Source organism: Callithrix jacchus, chromosome 4 (assembly GCF_049354715.1).
Source record: "Callithrix jacchus isolate 240 chromosome 4, calJac240_pri, whole genome shotgun sequence".
In the NCBI taxonomy this organism is placed as follows: Eukaryota; Metazoa; Chordata; class Mammalia; order Primates; family Cebidae; genus Callithrix; species Callithrix jacchus.
In genome coordinates, this window is record NC_133505.1 from 124,580,271 (window position 1) to 124,597,363 (window position 17,093).

Sequence of the window (17,093 nt, forward strand, 5' to 3'; positions counted from 1 at the left end):
ACAAGAGATTTGGCCTCTCCCTGAATATGGAGTAATGGGACCACAGACCAGAAAAAGACCTAAAGATAATTAAGAGCACACCTTTCCTGGCCAGGCGCAATGGCTCACACCCGTAATTTCAGTACTTTGGGAGGCTGGGGCAGGTAGATCACTTGAAGCCAGGGGTTCAAGACCAGCCTGGACAACATGGTGAAACCCTGCCTCTACTAAAAATACAAAAATTAGCTGGGCATGGTGGCACATGCTTGTAGTCCCTGCTTACTCAGCAGACTGAGGATAGCTTGAACTTAGGAGGCGGAGGTTGCAGTGAGCCGGCATTGCACAACTGCACTCCAGCCTGGGCAACAGAGCAAGACTCTCTCTCAAAAAAACAAGTACACCTTTCTTTTTACCCATGTTCAACCTGTGGCCTGGGAAGTTGAGGTGACTTGACAAGCATCACGTGTCTGAGCAAAGCCAGCCCAGCCCTTTATACACTTTACCTAATGCGTATATTCTGAGAAGTCATCTAACCTAGCCATTGTTTTTCAGAATTACAAATTATATTTTAGAACTCTGGTGTATTCAAAAGAAAGAGAAAGAACACCAGTGGAATCCTGAAGAAAGAGATGAGATCAAATATATGTAGCCTATACAGACACGTCATTATATACATATATATATATATATATATATATATATATAATATTAAATGAGGTATTGATTAGAGTCCAATAGGATATTCCTTCAAAGCCTTATTTTTCTTTATAATAATTAAACAATATAGGTGTATGTTATGTACTAATTTAAAGTCAGGCTGCCTATGTGACTTAAGGGCAAGTTACTCAACCTCTATATGCTGCTTTTTTGCCTGTTTACTCACGGATCCTCTTTTATACTTTCCTCTGTTCTGCTTATGCAAACCCACATCCCAGCCTCCCTTGTCTACTGGATTCCACTCAGTTTTGGCTAATGGGGGTCAGTAGAGGGAGATTGGAGGTGGGAGAAAGAAAGAAACCAGTGTTTCTCTTTGTTTCGCTCTGTTTGGGGTCAGATCTCCTCTAGATGTGGCTGAGTCTCCTCTGTGATTCTACCTCTGCTGGGCTTTCCTAACTTCTGGCCTTGGGTAACATGGCCTCCCTCTTGTATTTCCCTAGATCTTGGGTTGTGAGTAACTCCCTGCTATTGCTAATATTTCAGGTTGCCTCACCATGGCTTTTTCCCCGTCACCCACATGAACACCTTTGTAACTTGTACTCCATTTAACATAGCCTCTATTTAACCCAGTATGGACTGTGTTTCTTGACTGATACACTCTATAAGCCTATTTCCCAACCTGTGTAAAGAGGATAGCAGTAGTTATCAGCATTATACTGTTGTGGAGATTAATTACTGCACATAAGTACATGACACATAGTAAGTGCTCAATCCATATTAGCTAATAATAGTATTTCCTGTCTCTGTAGCTTAAATCACTTTAGTGCATAAGGACAAGAGTGACCAAATTCTATCCCTAGTGAAAGAGAAAACATTCCAAGAGGAAATGTTTATACACATACTGTGTTGATAAATGTGGTTACTGCAGCCATTTTGTAGTTATCAGTCAAAAAGTCATTCAGTTCATTTGTGTGATCATGCTAATCAACTGAAAACCCCTACCTGGACAACAAGTTGGACTTTGAGAGACATTGTTAATGTCCTTTAACTATCTAATGTCCATCCGAGAACAGCCAAGAAAGGGCAACGATACTGCATTCCAACTCTCAATTTAATCCTGTGTTGGGTGGCTGTGCTTTGCTTAGGAAACAGTATATTCACACACAAAAACATTGGTTGACCTAGTTGTCAATTGTGATAGTGCATATATTCCACTCCTGTCCTCCTACCTCTAATTTCTGCAGCAGTTAAAAATAGGTTGAGAATATATTAGCTGGAAGCATCCTAAGGTAGCCTGGTTAGCAAAGTGCCATCTATTTCTTTTCCTACTCTCCTTTGCTCACCAACTGGGCTTGTAAAATCTCCCCTCTTCTGAGCCCTCCAATTATAAATCCAGCTCCCTACTGGACAGATCCTTTTGGATAATGCATAAGCATCTAAAATAACACATTCAAAAGGGAGCATTTTATTTCTCCCCAAAACCTGGTCCTCTTTTAGTTCTCTCCATCTCAGTATATAGCATCACAGTTCACCCAGTTTCTAAATTAGCCAGAATCCATGGGCATCCTCCATCCCCTCCTTTTCCTCACCACCTACATCAGTCTATCACCAGGGCTTGTTGAGTCTTCACAGACCCAGCCACTTCCCCTCTCCACTGCAAACCAAGCAAGCTACTACCTGTCTCGCCGGAACTATGACACCGCCATCGTGCTAACTGGTCTCTGTAACTGGTCCCATGCTTTTCTCCTTCTAATCCCTTCTCCACAAAGTAGCCAAAATCATCTATTGAAAAGGTAGATCAGATTCTTCTAGTCACCTGCCGCAAACTTCTCAATGGCTTCCTTGTACAACTAGAATAAGATTTACATTTCTTCTTTCCAAGACCCGCAAGGCCCTGCATAATCCATTCCCTTCCCAATTTTCTGGCTTCCCCTGCTCATTCTCTTCATTCCACTCAGCCATTCTGGCCTTGGTCAGCATCTGCAACACTTGAGGCCCTGTCCCTTTCAGGAACTTTTCATGTGCAGGTTTCCTTGGCTTCTCTCATGGCAATCTCCTTTTGGCCCTTCAGCACTGGAGGTAAATGCCACCTCCACAAAGTAGCCCTACCTCACCACCCTATCTAAAGCAAGCTCCTGCCATTCTCTTTAAGAAGCCCTTGTCTTTCTGCATAGCATCAATAGCAACTCTAAGCTTCTAGTCTGTCCTGTTTTTCATTGTTCCTAACCCATAGCAGAGTGCCCAGGGCATAGTAAGTACTCAGAGAATAATGGTTGAATAAATGAGTGAATATAAAACATCAGAGCCCACAAGTCAAAGCCCATGCAAAATGATGGAAGGGTATTATTCTGGAACTTTCTAACCCAGTCATGGTTTTTAAATCAGTGACACTTTCAAAAAACAAAACAAAGACAGAAGCAAGGCTCTGGTGCCTAGACTGTTATTTTTAGGTTTGTTATTTTTAGCATATTAATTTAAAGGTGGTCTTGTCTCTCATTTGTTAATCACAGATTTCTCTAAGGAGTACCAAATTAGGGCCGGGCACGGTGGCTCACGCCTGTAATCCCAGCACTTTGGGAGGCCGAGGCGGGTGGATCACGAGGTCAAGAGATCAAGACCATCCTGGTCAACATGGTGAAACCCTGTCTCTACTAAAAATACAAAAAATTAGCTGGGCACGGTGGTGTGTGCCTGTAATCCCAGCTACTCAGGAGGCTGAGGCAGGAGAATTGCCTGAACCCAGGAGGCGGAGGTTGCAGTGAGCCGAGATAGCCCCATTGCACTCCAGCCTGGATAACAAGAGCGAAACTCCGTCCCAAAAAAAAAAAAAGAGTACCAAATTAATTTTTATGTCTTTTCATGTATTAGTCATAAGTTATGTAATATTTATTACTGCATTTTTAGTAGCTTGGTTGAAAGGAAAATGAACTACAAGTAGCATGAAACCCACACACAGGAAAACCTCAGTCTGTTTTTAGGGAATTCAAACTTCTAATGGAGAATTAAAAACCAAACTAATATTACTGTGATACAATCTACACATAGGACTTTTATCTTTCCAAAATAGGAAAGTGGTTGTTCCCCCTTCCTCTGAGGGCTCTTCCACCACACTAGAGGGGGCTGTTGTACTGAATTTACTTACGTTCAGAATAACTTTTTCGTAGATCTGCTGTGGCTTTTCATATGGAGTGATAACTTGTGACCGTCAGCACTTTTCATATGAGCAAACCCAATTTATCTTTGCATGAATCACTGGTCTTCATAATCAGAAAGACCAGATATTCAGTACCTACCAAACTCCTCTAAATCCATAAAATTCAGAGAAAGGAAATCTGCCAATACCCCACACCAGACACATTTAATCAAGGATTCCTTTGGAAAGTTTATTTTTATTATATTGTAATGCCTAGGCAGCCACTGAATTGTCACATTTACGCATACCCTATGCCTTATTCTTTCAAGGTGGAGAAATAAGCATTTTTTTTTACATTTGCATTGTATCAACATTTGGGGAAAACATTATAGATTTAGCTGTAAACTCTTGCTTGAGACCCTGCAAAATAGGGTACCCATGTCTAGGCTTAATTACAGAGAGAGAAAGAGAGAGAGAGAGCTTTTGAGGATGCGAGATTAGCTACATAGTATTTTCAGGGTATGAAAGCCCACATGTGAGAGTACGCAGTAGGCCAGGATATGTGATAGAAGAGCAAGACTCTGTGTTGTGGGTAGGACAGAACAGATTCACAAATCTGGAAGAGACTGACAGATTATCCTGTGTTCCCAGCAATGAATTCATCCACCCAGGGTCACACAGTCAACATTCCAGTTCAATATTCTAAGTTCAGGTCTCTCTGACATGCAAGCTCTTCAACTTTGAAGACTCCGTAGTTATTCATTATTGTGGGCAATACATGATACCAAGCAGTTTTGTTCCTATTACCCAAATTAAAAATTAAGAGGTTAAAAGAAAGTTTAAAAATAGATAAGTGGCAAAAGCTAATTATAGCACAATTGGGAGTAAAATTCAAAAACCTTGATTCTGTGTTCTGACGATAGCCACTAAGAGGCACTCCTTCCCAGAAGCAGCAAAATGTCAGCTATTCAATAAGAAGCAGAAAGTTCATTTTTCACTCTTAAATTTTTATTTTTTATTTTATCTTATTTTATTTTTGACATGTGTTACCCAATATTAAACATCAGTTAATAGGGGGAAAGAGAAACTGCCTTGTGTGAGTGACAGGTGGTGTGCACTCTTCCCCTTCTTGCCCCTCTGTGGATGCTGAAGACGCCCTGGAGGAGGCCCTAACTCTGCCCTCTCTTTACTCTTCCCCCAGGACTGCTCTACGTTGGCTTTAGTGCCTGCATGTTTGGTCTCTACAGCTTTATGCCAGTCGTCATAAAGAAAACCAGCGCCACTTCAGTCAACCTTTCTCTGCTAACAGCGGACTTGTACAGCCTGTTCTGTGGATTGTTTCTCTTCCATTACAAGGTAAGTTGAGTGAGTGCTCCTTTGTGAAGATGATACTTTGTAGGAAACAACACATATAGGTAGGAATGCCTGGATGTTAAATGCCCTGATTTTGTGTAGGGAATAGGAATGCAACTGGGTGTGCTGACCTCCATGGTTTGGGTATTCAAATTTCTACTGTAAGACAGAGACATTTTGTCCTATGACACCAGTAACTATGGGCACTTAATAGAAAGGGGTAAGAAACAGCCATAAAGGAAAGAGCTTGTGAATACTGAGGAAAATTTTCCTGACAGCATGCAGCCAGAAGCTACTCTTTTTCCATTATAAACCTAAGAAAAGTTGTACAATTCCCAAACTACAGCTGCAAAATGGATTCTGCCAAAGGCCTTGGCAGAGTATGTTCTCTTTGGAAAAAAGACACAATTCCTGCAGTTTCTGCTTTGCAGATATTTTTATAGCAAATATGAATGGAAAATGCTAATGCACTAGAAATAGTTTTTTTACTAAAAGATTGGGGTTTCAGTAAAGGAATGCAAAGAGATAATGTGAAGCACCTGCAGTGAATGTATCAGCCCTAAAGAAGAAACTGTCCAGTCTAAAGATGTCAGTCTCTCAGAAGGCAAAAATATACCCACATCTGCACCCTAGGAGGACATGACTAATTGATGATGGCACACTGAGGTCAGATCCTACTCTTTTTAACACCACACTCACTGCTGTCAATCACAATCAATTAGAATTTCCATGTGAAAAGATACCTCTTGCCATTCCTTAACTAGTCCTATACGGTAACAGTCAACAGGGACTATGACCCAGTGTGAAACAGGCCAAATATGGAATGTCCAAGCAGATAAGACCAACTTGGACAGCTGAAAGAAGAAAAGAGACACACTCTGGCCACTTCTAGCCAAGTGCTTCACCTGTGCTCTTACAGCCACCATCCGCAGCACTTGGGTGTGGCCAGCTGATGGGGCACCTTGGTGGGCAGATCATCTTCATCCAGATGAAACTAGGTGTAGACGTTCCTGGAGAAGCAATAAGCTAAAAAGAGCATGTACTTGATATGACCAGGGGAAAAGCAGCAGAAGTGAATAATCATAATTACTACTGAGAGAAGTGAAAGTCATAGCCAAGAAATAGACGAGAAGGGCAGACACGGGTGGAAGAGAGGTTACAAACAAGGCTGGTTGGTAGCTGGGAGGATCAGAAACAGATCTGAGAGTTGGTGCAGGTTGAGAAAGTGGCTGTGGCAGCAAACAGGAATAACATTCATCTTTTTCGTCCAGCTTTATTGAGGTATATCTGAAGAATAAAAATTGTACTATATACAGTATTTAAGATACACAACATGATTTTTTGATGTATGCATACAGTGTGAAATGTTTGCCACAATCAAGTTAATTAACTATATCCATTGCCTCACTTAGCTACCTTTTCTTTCTCTCTCTCTCTCTCTCTCTCTCTCTGTGTGTGTGTGTGTGTGTGTGTGTGTGTGTGTGTGTTGACAATACTTAAGATCTACTTTCTTGGCAGATTTCAAGTACAGATTACCACTAACTATCATCACCATGCTGTATGTTAGGTCTCCAGAACTTATTCATTTTATAACTGAAAGTTTGTACCCTCTAACTATCATCTCTGCATTCCCTCCACAAGTCCCTATTTTATATGGAGGCTTTTGCCCAATAGAGTGGCAAAACTGAGAGCTTAAAGAAAGTATCCAGTACTGGGCAATGTTTATTGTTTGCAACTGGTTTTGTCTGTATGGAACAAGCTGTTTCCCAAGTTACCTTCATCCTCCTAAGGGTAAAAAGCAAGGTCACAGTGTGTTCCTCTTGTGCTGCTCCTAACCAGTTCTAGGAAAACCAATTTCCTTCAAAATCCCCCTCCTCACACACACAGTCATTTTCCAGAGCTCTGGGGACCAACTGGCTATGGGTTCATCTCCACAGCAGAGTGGCCACCAATGTCCTTCTCTCCTCTTCAGTTAAGCATCCACATCTAGTCCATTACTTGGTATGAGCTCAGTTCTTAGCAATTAATCTTGTAATTTGCTTTATAAGTTCCTAAACTAGAAGAATCCCTTTAATCTTCCCTAAGGAAAGACGGCTAAAATCTATTGTTCTGCTTAGGACTGCAGTCACTGCTTGGGCAGTTCAGACCTGGGTCAGCTCCCAGCATGCTTGAGAGGAGTGTTCCTGAAAGTCTGGTTTCACTGGGGTTCTTGATAAAAAATGCAGATTTGTGGGCCACACCCCTAAGCCACAGAGTCAATAGCTGAAGATGTGTCTGGGGAAGTCTGGTTGGTAACAGGCTCCCCCTGTGAGTCTGATTGATGCTCTCTTAGTTTGAGAACCACTGTCCTTGAGAAGAGTATACTCGAACAGTGCCTGTTCCTGTCTGAGTCTGTCCTTTTCTCACACTTCCACTGATGTGGGGTTAACCCTGGGGGTTCCTCAAATCTATAAGCATCAGGAAATGAGAGGGCTGATACAATGCTAATTCTCTGCAATCCACCCTCTCCTCCTATTATTTGTATGTTACTACTCATCTGGATAAGTAACTTTGCGGAAGAGGAAACCATGTAGTAACCCCTCATTATGCCATCAGAAGGGAAGCTGTGTTATCTGAAAATTAAATTATTGTATTCGCTAATTTAGAGGTGTAATAGATATTTTTATTTCATACAGCAATGTTTTGAGGGTTTTTTGGTATGGCAAAATGCACATACATTTTGATACTATTTGAAAGATAAATTTTCTTAAGGGAAGTATTGATCCAACATAGTAGTCATTTTTTTCAAGTTAAAATTTATTTCTATTGCCTTTCTTAAAATTAAACTTTGAATATAATTGTAGATTCACATTCACTTTTAAGAAATAATAGAGAAAGCCCAGTTACCCTTGTGAGCCCAAAAGTATCTGAGATAGGTCTCAATCAATTTCAAAAGTTTATTTTGCCAAGGTTAAGCATGCATTCATGACACAGACTCAGGATGTCCTGACAAATATGTGCCCAAGGAGGATGGGGAACAGCTTGCTTTTTATACATTTTAGGAAGGCATAATACATCAGTCAATACATGTAATATTTACATTGGTTTGATCTGGAAAGGCCAGATAACTCAAAGCAGAGGCTTCCAGTTCACAGGTTAGATTTAAATATTTTCCGATCAGCAGTTGGTTGAAAGAGTTATTATCAATAAGAAGGAATGTCTGGGTTACCATAAGGGTTGTGAAGGCTAGGGTTTTATCATGCAGATGAAGCCTTCAAGTAGCGGACTTCAGAGAGAATAGATTGTAAATATTTCTTATTATATTTAAGGTCTGTGTTGATGTTAATGCCAGTTGGCTTTTACTGAATTCCAAAAGGAAGGAGGGTATACTGAGAATGAGGCATGGCCAACTCCCCCTTCCCATCATGGCCTGAACTAGCTTTTCAGGATAACTTTGGAATCCCCCTGGCTGAGAGGAGGGGTCCATTTGGATGGTTGGGGGCCTTAGAATTTTATTCTTAGTTTGCACTCTTTACCTAGTCACTTACCCCTAGTGATAACAACTTGCCAAACTGTAGTAAAAAAAAAACCCACAAAACTGTAGTACAACACCAGGATGTTAATGTAAGGGTTATTGTCTTGTGAGGTTTAAAATGAGGAAACTGAGGCCTGCATGAGAGAATTAAATGCCAATTTATTTGGCTCCCAGGCGAGGTTCTGTGGTCCAGGGGAAGAGGCCAGAGAAGTCACACCCGACTCCTCTGAACATGGGGTTCTATAGGGAGTGAAGGCATTTGATTGGCTGTGGAGAAACAGGACGTGGACATGGCAAGCTGCTATAGGTAGGTAGGCGGGATTTCTGGACGGGGCAATGTGCTATTGGGCAGGTTTTGGCGGGGCTTTCCAAGGGCGGGCTAGGTGCCGAGTGCACAGGGGATTTCCAAGGGCGGGGTTGAGTGCCAAGTGCAGAGGGGATTTCCAAGGGTGGGGTTGAGTTCTGAGTGCAGAGGGGATTTCCAAGGTGGAGCTAGATGATGGGCATATTCTGGTGATGTAATTTTCAGGCAGGGAGAGGGATGGGTATGTCCGAGCTTTTGGCGAGGCAACCAGCCTTACAGTTAATACTGATACACTCAACATCCAGAACATTTCCATCAGCACAGGATTGCTCATACTGCCCTTTATAACCACACCTACTTCCCTAACCCATCCCCAGCTCCTCAAAATCACTAATTTGTTCTCCATTCCTATAAATCTGTCATTTCACAATGTTATAGAAATGGAATTATACAGTGTGTTACCCTTAGGGATTATAAATAGGAGATTTTATTTCTCAGAGATAAACACCTAAGAGTACAACTGCTGGATTGTATGATAACATGTTCAGTTTTTATAAGAAACTGCCAAACTATTTTACAGAGTAATCTATCGTCTTTTATTACAAAGAAATATATACCCATTGTGAGAAAGTCAAGAAATGCAGATAAGTGCTCTTGTACATTGGTACCATTTTACAGTGAACGTATATTTTTACAGTTCACATGTATTTTACAGTTTATATATTTTTAAAAAGATGAGTTTGTGTCCTTTGTATGGACATGGATGAACCTGGAAACACATATTCTCACTCATAAGCAGGTGTTGAACAATGAGAACACATGGACACAGGGAGGGGAGCATCACACACTGGGGTCTGTGCAGGGCAAACAGGGGAGGGACAGTGGGGGGTGGGGAGTTGGGGAGGGATGACATGGGGAGAAATGCCTGATTTAGGTGATGGGGAGGAAGGCAGCAAACCACATTGCCATGTATGTACCTATGCAACAATCTTACATATTCTTCACATGTACCCCAAAACCTAAAATGCAAGAAAATATGTATAAAAATATATATATATATATATATGGAGAATTAGATAATCCAATGAAATTCATTGTAATGAAATTTGGTCCTAATACAAATGTATGTAAATATATGTATATGCAAATGCAAATGCATGAATATATGAAAGGAATATATCCGTATGGTTACACTATATGAATATTATTTATATATATATATTTTAATTGCATTTTAGGTTTTGGGGTACATGTGAAGAACATGCAAGATTGTTGCATAGGTACACACATGGCAGTGTGATTTGCTGCCTTCCTCCCCTTCACCCATATCTGGCATTTCTCCCTATGCTATCTCACCCCAACTCCTCACCCCCCACTGTCCCTCCCCTATTTCCCTCCAACAGACCCCAGTGTGTGATGCTCCCCTCCTGGTGTCCATGTGTTCTCATTGTTCAACACCTGCTTATGAGTGAGAATATGTGGTGTTTGATTACCTGTTCTTGTGTCAGTTTGCTGAGAATGATGGTTTCCAGATTCATCCATGTCCCTACAAAGGACACAAACTCATCATTTTTGATGGCTGCATAATATTCCATAGTGTATATGTGCAACATTTTCCCAGTCCAGTCTATCATCGATGGGCATTTGGGTTGGTTCCAGGTCTTTGCTATTGTAAACAGTGCTGCAGTGAACATTCGTGTACATGTGTCCTTATAGTAAAACAATTTATAGTCCTTTGTATATATACCCAGTAATGGGATTGCTAGGTCAAATGGAGTTTCTATTTCTAGGTCCTTGAGGAATCACCACACTGTCTTCCACAATGGTTGAACTAATTTACACTCCCACCAACAGTGTAAAAGTGTTCCTATTTCTCCACATCCTCTCCAGCATCTGCTGTCTCCAGATTTTTTAATGATCGCAATCCTAACTGGCATGAGATGGTATCTCAGTGTAGTTTTGATTTGCATTTCTCTAATGACCAGTGATGATGAGCATTTTTTCATATGTTTGTTGGCCTCATGTATGTCTTCTTTTGTAAAGTGTCTGTTCATATCCTTTGCCCATTTTTGAATAGCCTTGTTTGTTTTTTTCTTGTAAATCTGTTTTAGTTCTTTGTAAATTCTGGGTATATCAGCCCTTTGTAGATGGGTAAACTGCCAAAATTTTTCCCATTCTTTTGGTTGCCGATTCACTCTACTGACTGTCTTTTGCCGTGCAGAAGCTGTGGAGTTTGATTAGGTGCCATTTGTCTATTTTGGCTTTTGTTGCCAGTGCTTTCGGTGTTTTGGTCATGAAGTCCTTGCCTACTCCTATGTCCTGAATGGTTTTGCCTAGATTTTCTTCTAGGGTTTTTATGGTTCCAGGTCTTATGTTTAAGTCTTTAATTCATCTGGAGTTAATTTTAGTGTAAGGTGTCAGGAAGGGGTCTAGTTTCTGCTTTCTGCACATGGCTAGCCAGTTTTCCCAACACCATTTATTAAACAGGGAATCCTTTCCACATTGCTTGTTTTTGTCAGGTTTATCAAAGACTGTACAGTTATAGATATGTTGTGTTGCCTCTGATGCCTCTGTTCTGTTTCATTGGTCTATATCTGTGTTTTGGTACCAGTACCATGCTGTTTTGATTACTGAAGCCTTGTAGTATAGTTTGAAGTCCGGTAGTGTGATGCCTCCCACTGTGTTCTTTTTACTTAGTATTGACTTGGCTATGCGGGCTCTCTTTTGGTTCCATATGAAGTTTAAGGTGTTTTTTTCCATTTCTGTGAATAAGGCCATTGGTAGCTTGATGGGGATAGCATTGAATCTGTAAATTACTTTGGGCAGTATAGCCATTTTCACGATATTGATTCTTCCTAACCGTGAACATGGAATGTTTCACCATCTGTTTGTATCCTCTCTTATTTTGTTGAGCAGTGGTTTGTAGTTCTCCTTGAAGAGGTTCTTTACATTCCTTGTTAGTTGTATTCCTAGGTATTTTATTCTCTTTGTAGCAATTGTGAATGGCAGTTCGTTCTTGATTTGGCTCTCTTGAAGTCTGTTATTGGTGTATAGGAATGCTTGTGATTTATGCACATTGATTTTGTGTCCTGTGACTTTCCTGAAGTTGCTTATCAGTTTCAGGAGATTTTGGGCTGAGACGATGGGGTCTTCTAAATATACATTCATGTCATCTGCAAATAGAGATAATTTGACTTCCTCCTTTTTTATTTGAATGCCCTTTTTTTCTTTTTCTTGCCTGATCGCTCTGGCTAGAACTTCCAGTACTATATTGAATAGGAGTGGTGAGAGAGGGCATTCTTGTCTAGTGCCAGATTTCAAAGGGAATGCCTCCAGTTTTTGCCCATTCAGTATGATATTGGCTGTGGGTTTGTCATAAATAGCTTTTATTATTTTGCGATACATTCCATCAATACCTAGTTTATTGAGGGTTATTAGCATAAAGGGCTGTTGAATTTTGTCAAAGGCCTTCTGTGCTCAATTGAGATAATCATGTGGTTTTTGTCTTTGGTTCTGTTTATTTGGTGAATTACGTTTATAGATTTGCGTATGTTGAACTAGCCTTGCACTCCCGGGATAAATCCTACTCAATCATGGTGGATAAGCTCTTTGATGTGCGGTTGCAATTGGCTTGCCAGTATTTTATTGAAGGTTTTTGCACCTATGTTCATCATAGATATTGGCCTCAAGTTTTCTTTTCTTGCTGAGTCTCTGCCGGGTTTTGGTATCAGGATGACATTGGTCTCATAAAATGATTTTGGAAGGATTCCCTCTTTTTGGATTATTTGGAATAGTTTCAGAAGGAATGGTACCAGCTCCTCTTTGTATGTCTGGTAGAATTCGCCTGTGAACCCATCTGGATCTGGGCTTTTTTTGAATGGTAGGCTCTTAGTTGCTGCCTCAACTTTAGACCTTGTTATTGGTCTATTCAGGGTTTTGACTTCCTGCTTTAGGCTTTGGAGGATGCAAGTGTCCAGAAATTTATCCATTTCTTCCAGGTTTATTAATTTATATGCATAGAGTTGTTTGTAATAATCTCTAATGATGGTTTGAATTTCTGTGGAATCTGTGTTGATTTCCCCTTTATCATTTTTTATTGCATCAATTTGAGTATTCTCTTATTTTTAATTAATATGGCTAGTGGTCTGTTTATTTTATTGATCTTTTCAAAAAACCAGCTCCTGCATTTATTGATATTTTGAAAGGTTTTTTGTTGCTCCGTCTCCTTCAGTTCTGCTCTCATCTTAGTTATTTATTGTCTTCTGCTAGCTTTTGAGTTTTTTTGATCTTGCTCCTCTAGCTCTTTCAATTTTGATGATAGGGTGTCAATTTTGATCTGTCCTTGCTTCTCATGTGGGCATTTATTGCTATATATTTTCCTCTGGAGACTGCTTTAAATGTGTCCCAGAGATTCTGGTATGTTGTGTCTTCATTCTCATTGATTTCGAAGAACATCTTTATTTCTGCCTTCATTTCATTGTTTATCCAGTCAATATTCAAGAGCCAGTTGTTCAGTCTCCATGAAACTGTGCAGTTCTGAGTTAGCTTCTGAATTCTGAGTTCTAACTTGATTGCACTGTGGTCTGAGAGACTGTTTGTTATGATTTCCATTCTTTTGCATTTGCTGAGGAATGATTTACTTCCAATTATGTGGTCAATTTTAGAGTAGGTGCGATGTGGTGTTGAGAAGAATGTATATTCTGTGGATTTGGGGTGGAGAGTTCTGTAAATGTCTATTAGGTTTGCTTGGTCCGTGTCTGAGTCCAAGCCCTGGATATCCTTATTAATTTTCTGCCTCATTGATCTGTCTAATATTGACAATGGGGTGTTAAAGTCTCCCACTACTATTGTGTGGGAGTCTAAGTCTCTTTGTAAGTCATTAAGAACTTGCTTCATGTATCTGGGTGCTCCTGTATTGGGTGCATGTATATTTAGGATCATTAACTCTTCTTGTTGCATTGATCCTTTTACCATTATGTAATGTCCTTCTTTGTCTTTTTTGATCTTTGTTTGTTTTAAGTCTATTTTATCAGAGATGAGATTTGCAACTGCTGCCTTTTTTTGCTCTCCATTTGTTTGGTAAATCTTACTCCATTCTTTTATTTTGAGCCTTTGTGTATCCTTGCATGTGAGATGGGTTTCCTGGATACAGCACACCAATGGGTTTTGGATTTTTATCCAGTTTGCCAGTCTGTGTCTTTTGATTGATGCATTTAGCCCATTTACCTGTAGGGTTAATGTTGTTATGTGTGAATTTAATACTGCCATTTTGATGCTAGCTGGCTGTTTTGCCCATTAGTTGATGCAGTTTCTTCATTGTGTTGATGCTCTTTACCATTTGATATGTTTTTGGAGTGGCTGGTACTATGTTTAGTGCCTCTTTCAGGAGCCCTTGTAAAGCAGGCCTGGGGGTGATGAAATCTCTGAGTACTTGCTTGTTCACAAAGGATTATATTTTTCCTTCACTTATGAAGCTTAGTTTGGCTGGATATGAAATCCTGGGTTGTAAGTTCTTTTCTTTAAGGATGTTGAATATTGGCCCCCACTCTCTTCTGGCATGTAGGATTTCTGCTGAGAGATCTGTGGTGAGTCTGATGGGCTTCCCTTTGTGGGTAACCAGACCTTTCTCTCTGGCTGCCCTTAGAAGTTTCTCCTTCATTTCAACCCTTGCGAATCTGACGATTATGTGCCTTGGGGTTGCTCTTTTTGAGGAATATCTTTGTGGTGTTCTCTGTATTTCCTGGGCTTGAATATTGGCCTGTCTTGCTAGGTTGGGAAGTTTTCCTGGATAATATCCTGAAGAGTATTTTCCAGCTTGGATTCATTCTCTTCGTCACATTCAGGTACACCTATCAAACGTAGATTAGGTCTTTTCACATAGTCCCATTTTTCTTGGAGACTTTGTTCATTCCTTTTTGTGCTTTTTTTCTCTAATCTTGCCTTCTCATTATATTTCATTGCGTTGATCTTTGACCTCTGATATCCTTTCTTCTGCTTGGTCAATTTGGTTGTTGAAACTTGTGTATGCTTCGCGAAGTTCTCGTGTTGTGTTTTTCAGCTCCATTAATTCACTTATATTCCTAAGTTGTCTATTCTCGTTAGTATTTTGTCAAATCTTTTTTCAGTGTTCTTAGTCTCCTTGCATTTGATTAGAACATGTTCTTTTAGCTCACAGAAGTTTCTTATTATCCACCTTCTGAAGCCTGATTCTGTCAATTCATCACACTCATTCTCCATCCAGCCTTGTTCCCTTGCTGGTGAGGAGTTGTGATTCCTTGTAGGAAGAGTCATTCTGGTTTCAGGTGTTTTTATCCTTTTTGCACTGGTTTCTTTCCATCTTTGTGGATTTACCCACCTTTCGTCTTTGTAGTTGTTTACTTTCAAATTGGGTCTCTGAGTGGACTTCCAGTTTGTTGATAATGAAGTTATTTCCTTCTGTTTTTTAGTTTTCCTTCTAACAGTCTGGCCCCTCTGCTGTAAGACTGGGCTAAATTTGAGGTCTGGCCCCTCAAGCTGAGGTCCACTCCAGGCCCTGCTTGCCACGGGATCACCTGCAGCAGCTGCAGAACAGTAAGGGTTGCTGCCAGTTTCTTCTGCTGCTATTTTTGTCCCAGAAGGATACCCGCCAAATGTCAGTCTGAGCTCTCCTTTATGAAGTGACTCTTTGGATATATGGGGGTCAGGGAGCTGCTTGGGGAGACAATCTGTTCTTTATAGGAGCTCAAGTGCTGAGCTGTGAGTTCGATTGTTCATTCAGAGCTGCTTGGCAGGTATGTTTAAGTCTGCTGCAGCAGAACTCATAAACCCCTTTTTTCCCAGGTGCTCTGTCCCAGGGAGTTAGGGCTTTACTTATGAGTTTTCATTGTGCTGCTGCCTTTTTTTCAGGGCCGCCCTGCCCAGCAAGGAGGCAGCCTAGTGACTGTCTGCCTGCAGAGGCTTTGCTGAGCTGCTGTGGGCTCTGCCCAACTGCCATGTCAACTTCCCTGCATTCCTGTTTATACGGGTGTAGTCAGAACCTCGGCAATGGTGGCCCACCTCTGTAATGGCGGATTCTCTCTGTAATGGCAGGTTGCCTCGGCAACAGCAGGCTGCTTCAGCAATGACGGACTACCTTTATAGTGGTGGAGTGCCTCGGTAATGGCAGACGCCCCTCCCCCATAGAGCTGGACCTTCCCGGGTTCAGCTGTGCTTGCTGTGAAACTCTCAACACAGAGGATTTCCAATTGCTGTTTCTTTGTGGGGGTGGGACCAGCCGAGCCTGATCACCTGGCTCCCTGCCTCAGAGTCTTTTTTTTAGTTGAACAGTCGACTGTTTCCCAGGTGTTCCAGTCGCCTGTTGAAAAGGCACCGGGATCTGTGTGGTTTCCCATGTGGCAACCCACTGTGCCAGCTGAAACAGCAGTGCTGAGATTCATTGCACTTTTTTGCCCAGGAATCTCATGGGTTGGCTCCCTGTTTCAGTCCTTTTTTTAATCAGATGATTGGGTGACTCTGCCGTCCCAGAGCTCTATCACCAGCTAAAATGGTGTACAAACCCATGTATTTTGTATGGAGAACTGCCATGCTGGGGCACCAGCAAAACAGCCACGCAGGCCAAAACAGCTGCACCAGCCAAAACAGCTGCACTGGCGACCCATGGGGCTCCTCCACCTGGGAATCTCCTGGTCTGTGGGCAATAAAAATTCATCTGGAAATGTGGCATTTACTCACTCTCTGCACTTTCACTGGGAGCTACAATCCTGAGCTGCTCCTAATTGGCCATCTTGGATCCCTCCCCTGAAGATTATTTTTTAAGCAAAAAAAATAATAATAATAATTTAGTTATACCATCCATAGTTTTGTCACATGATTTATTTAAACTTAGCATGTATATATTTTCATATCCTTTAATGTCTCTATGTTATGTAAGTCTAAATTTGGGCTTCTCAACTCTGGTCGTACCTTACAATCACATGAAAAAAATATAAAACATAGTCATGCCTAGGTCCTGCCCTAGAAAGCAAGATCATGATTAATTGAGAGCAGGTTTTTTCAAAGTTCTTTAAATTATTCTTCACATATGCTAATATACAGCCAGAGTTGGGAAACACTAATCTGTAATATTATTGTTAATGTCTGTACAGCATTCCACATAATGGTTATACTTCTATTTT

The 17,093-nt window shown here is 40.9% G+C and overlaps 1 protein-coding gene across 3 annotated transcripts in view; it reads left to right on the forward strand.

The window, feature by feature from the left end:
- Positions 1 to 17,093, forward strand: part of SLC35F1 (solute carrier family 35 member F1) — a 425,248-nt gene that overhangs the window by 367,321 nt on the left and 40,834 nt on the right. For 2 of the 3 annotated variants that reach the window (XM_002746904.6, XM_078369980.1), the window contains exon 7: positions 4,971 to 5,125. In XM_002746904.6, the coding sequence (XP_002746950.3) occupies positions 4,971 to 5,125 (155 nt within the window). Of the gene's footprint in view, positions 1 to 4,970; positions 5,126 to 8,810; positions 8,970 to 17,093 lie in introns of those variants that run through there. The other variant, XM_078369979.1, reaches the window with a different exon arrangement.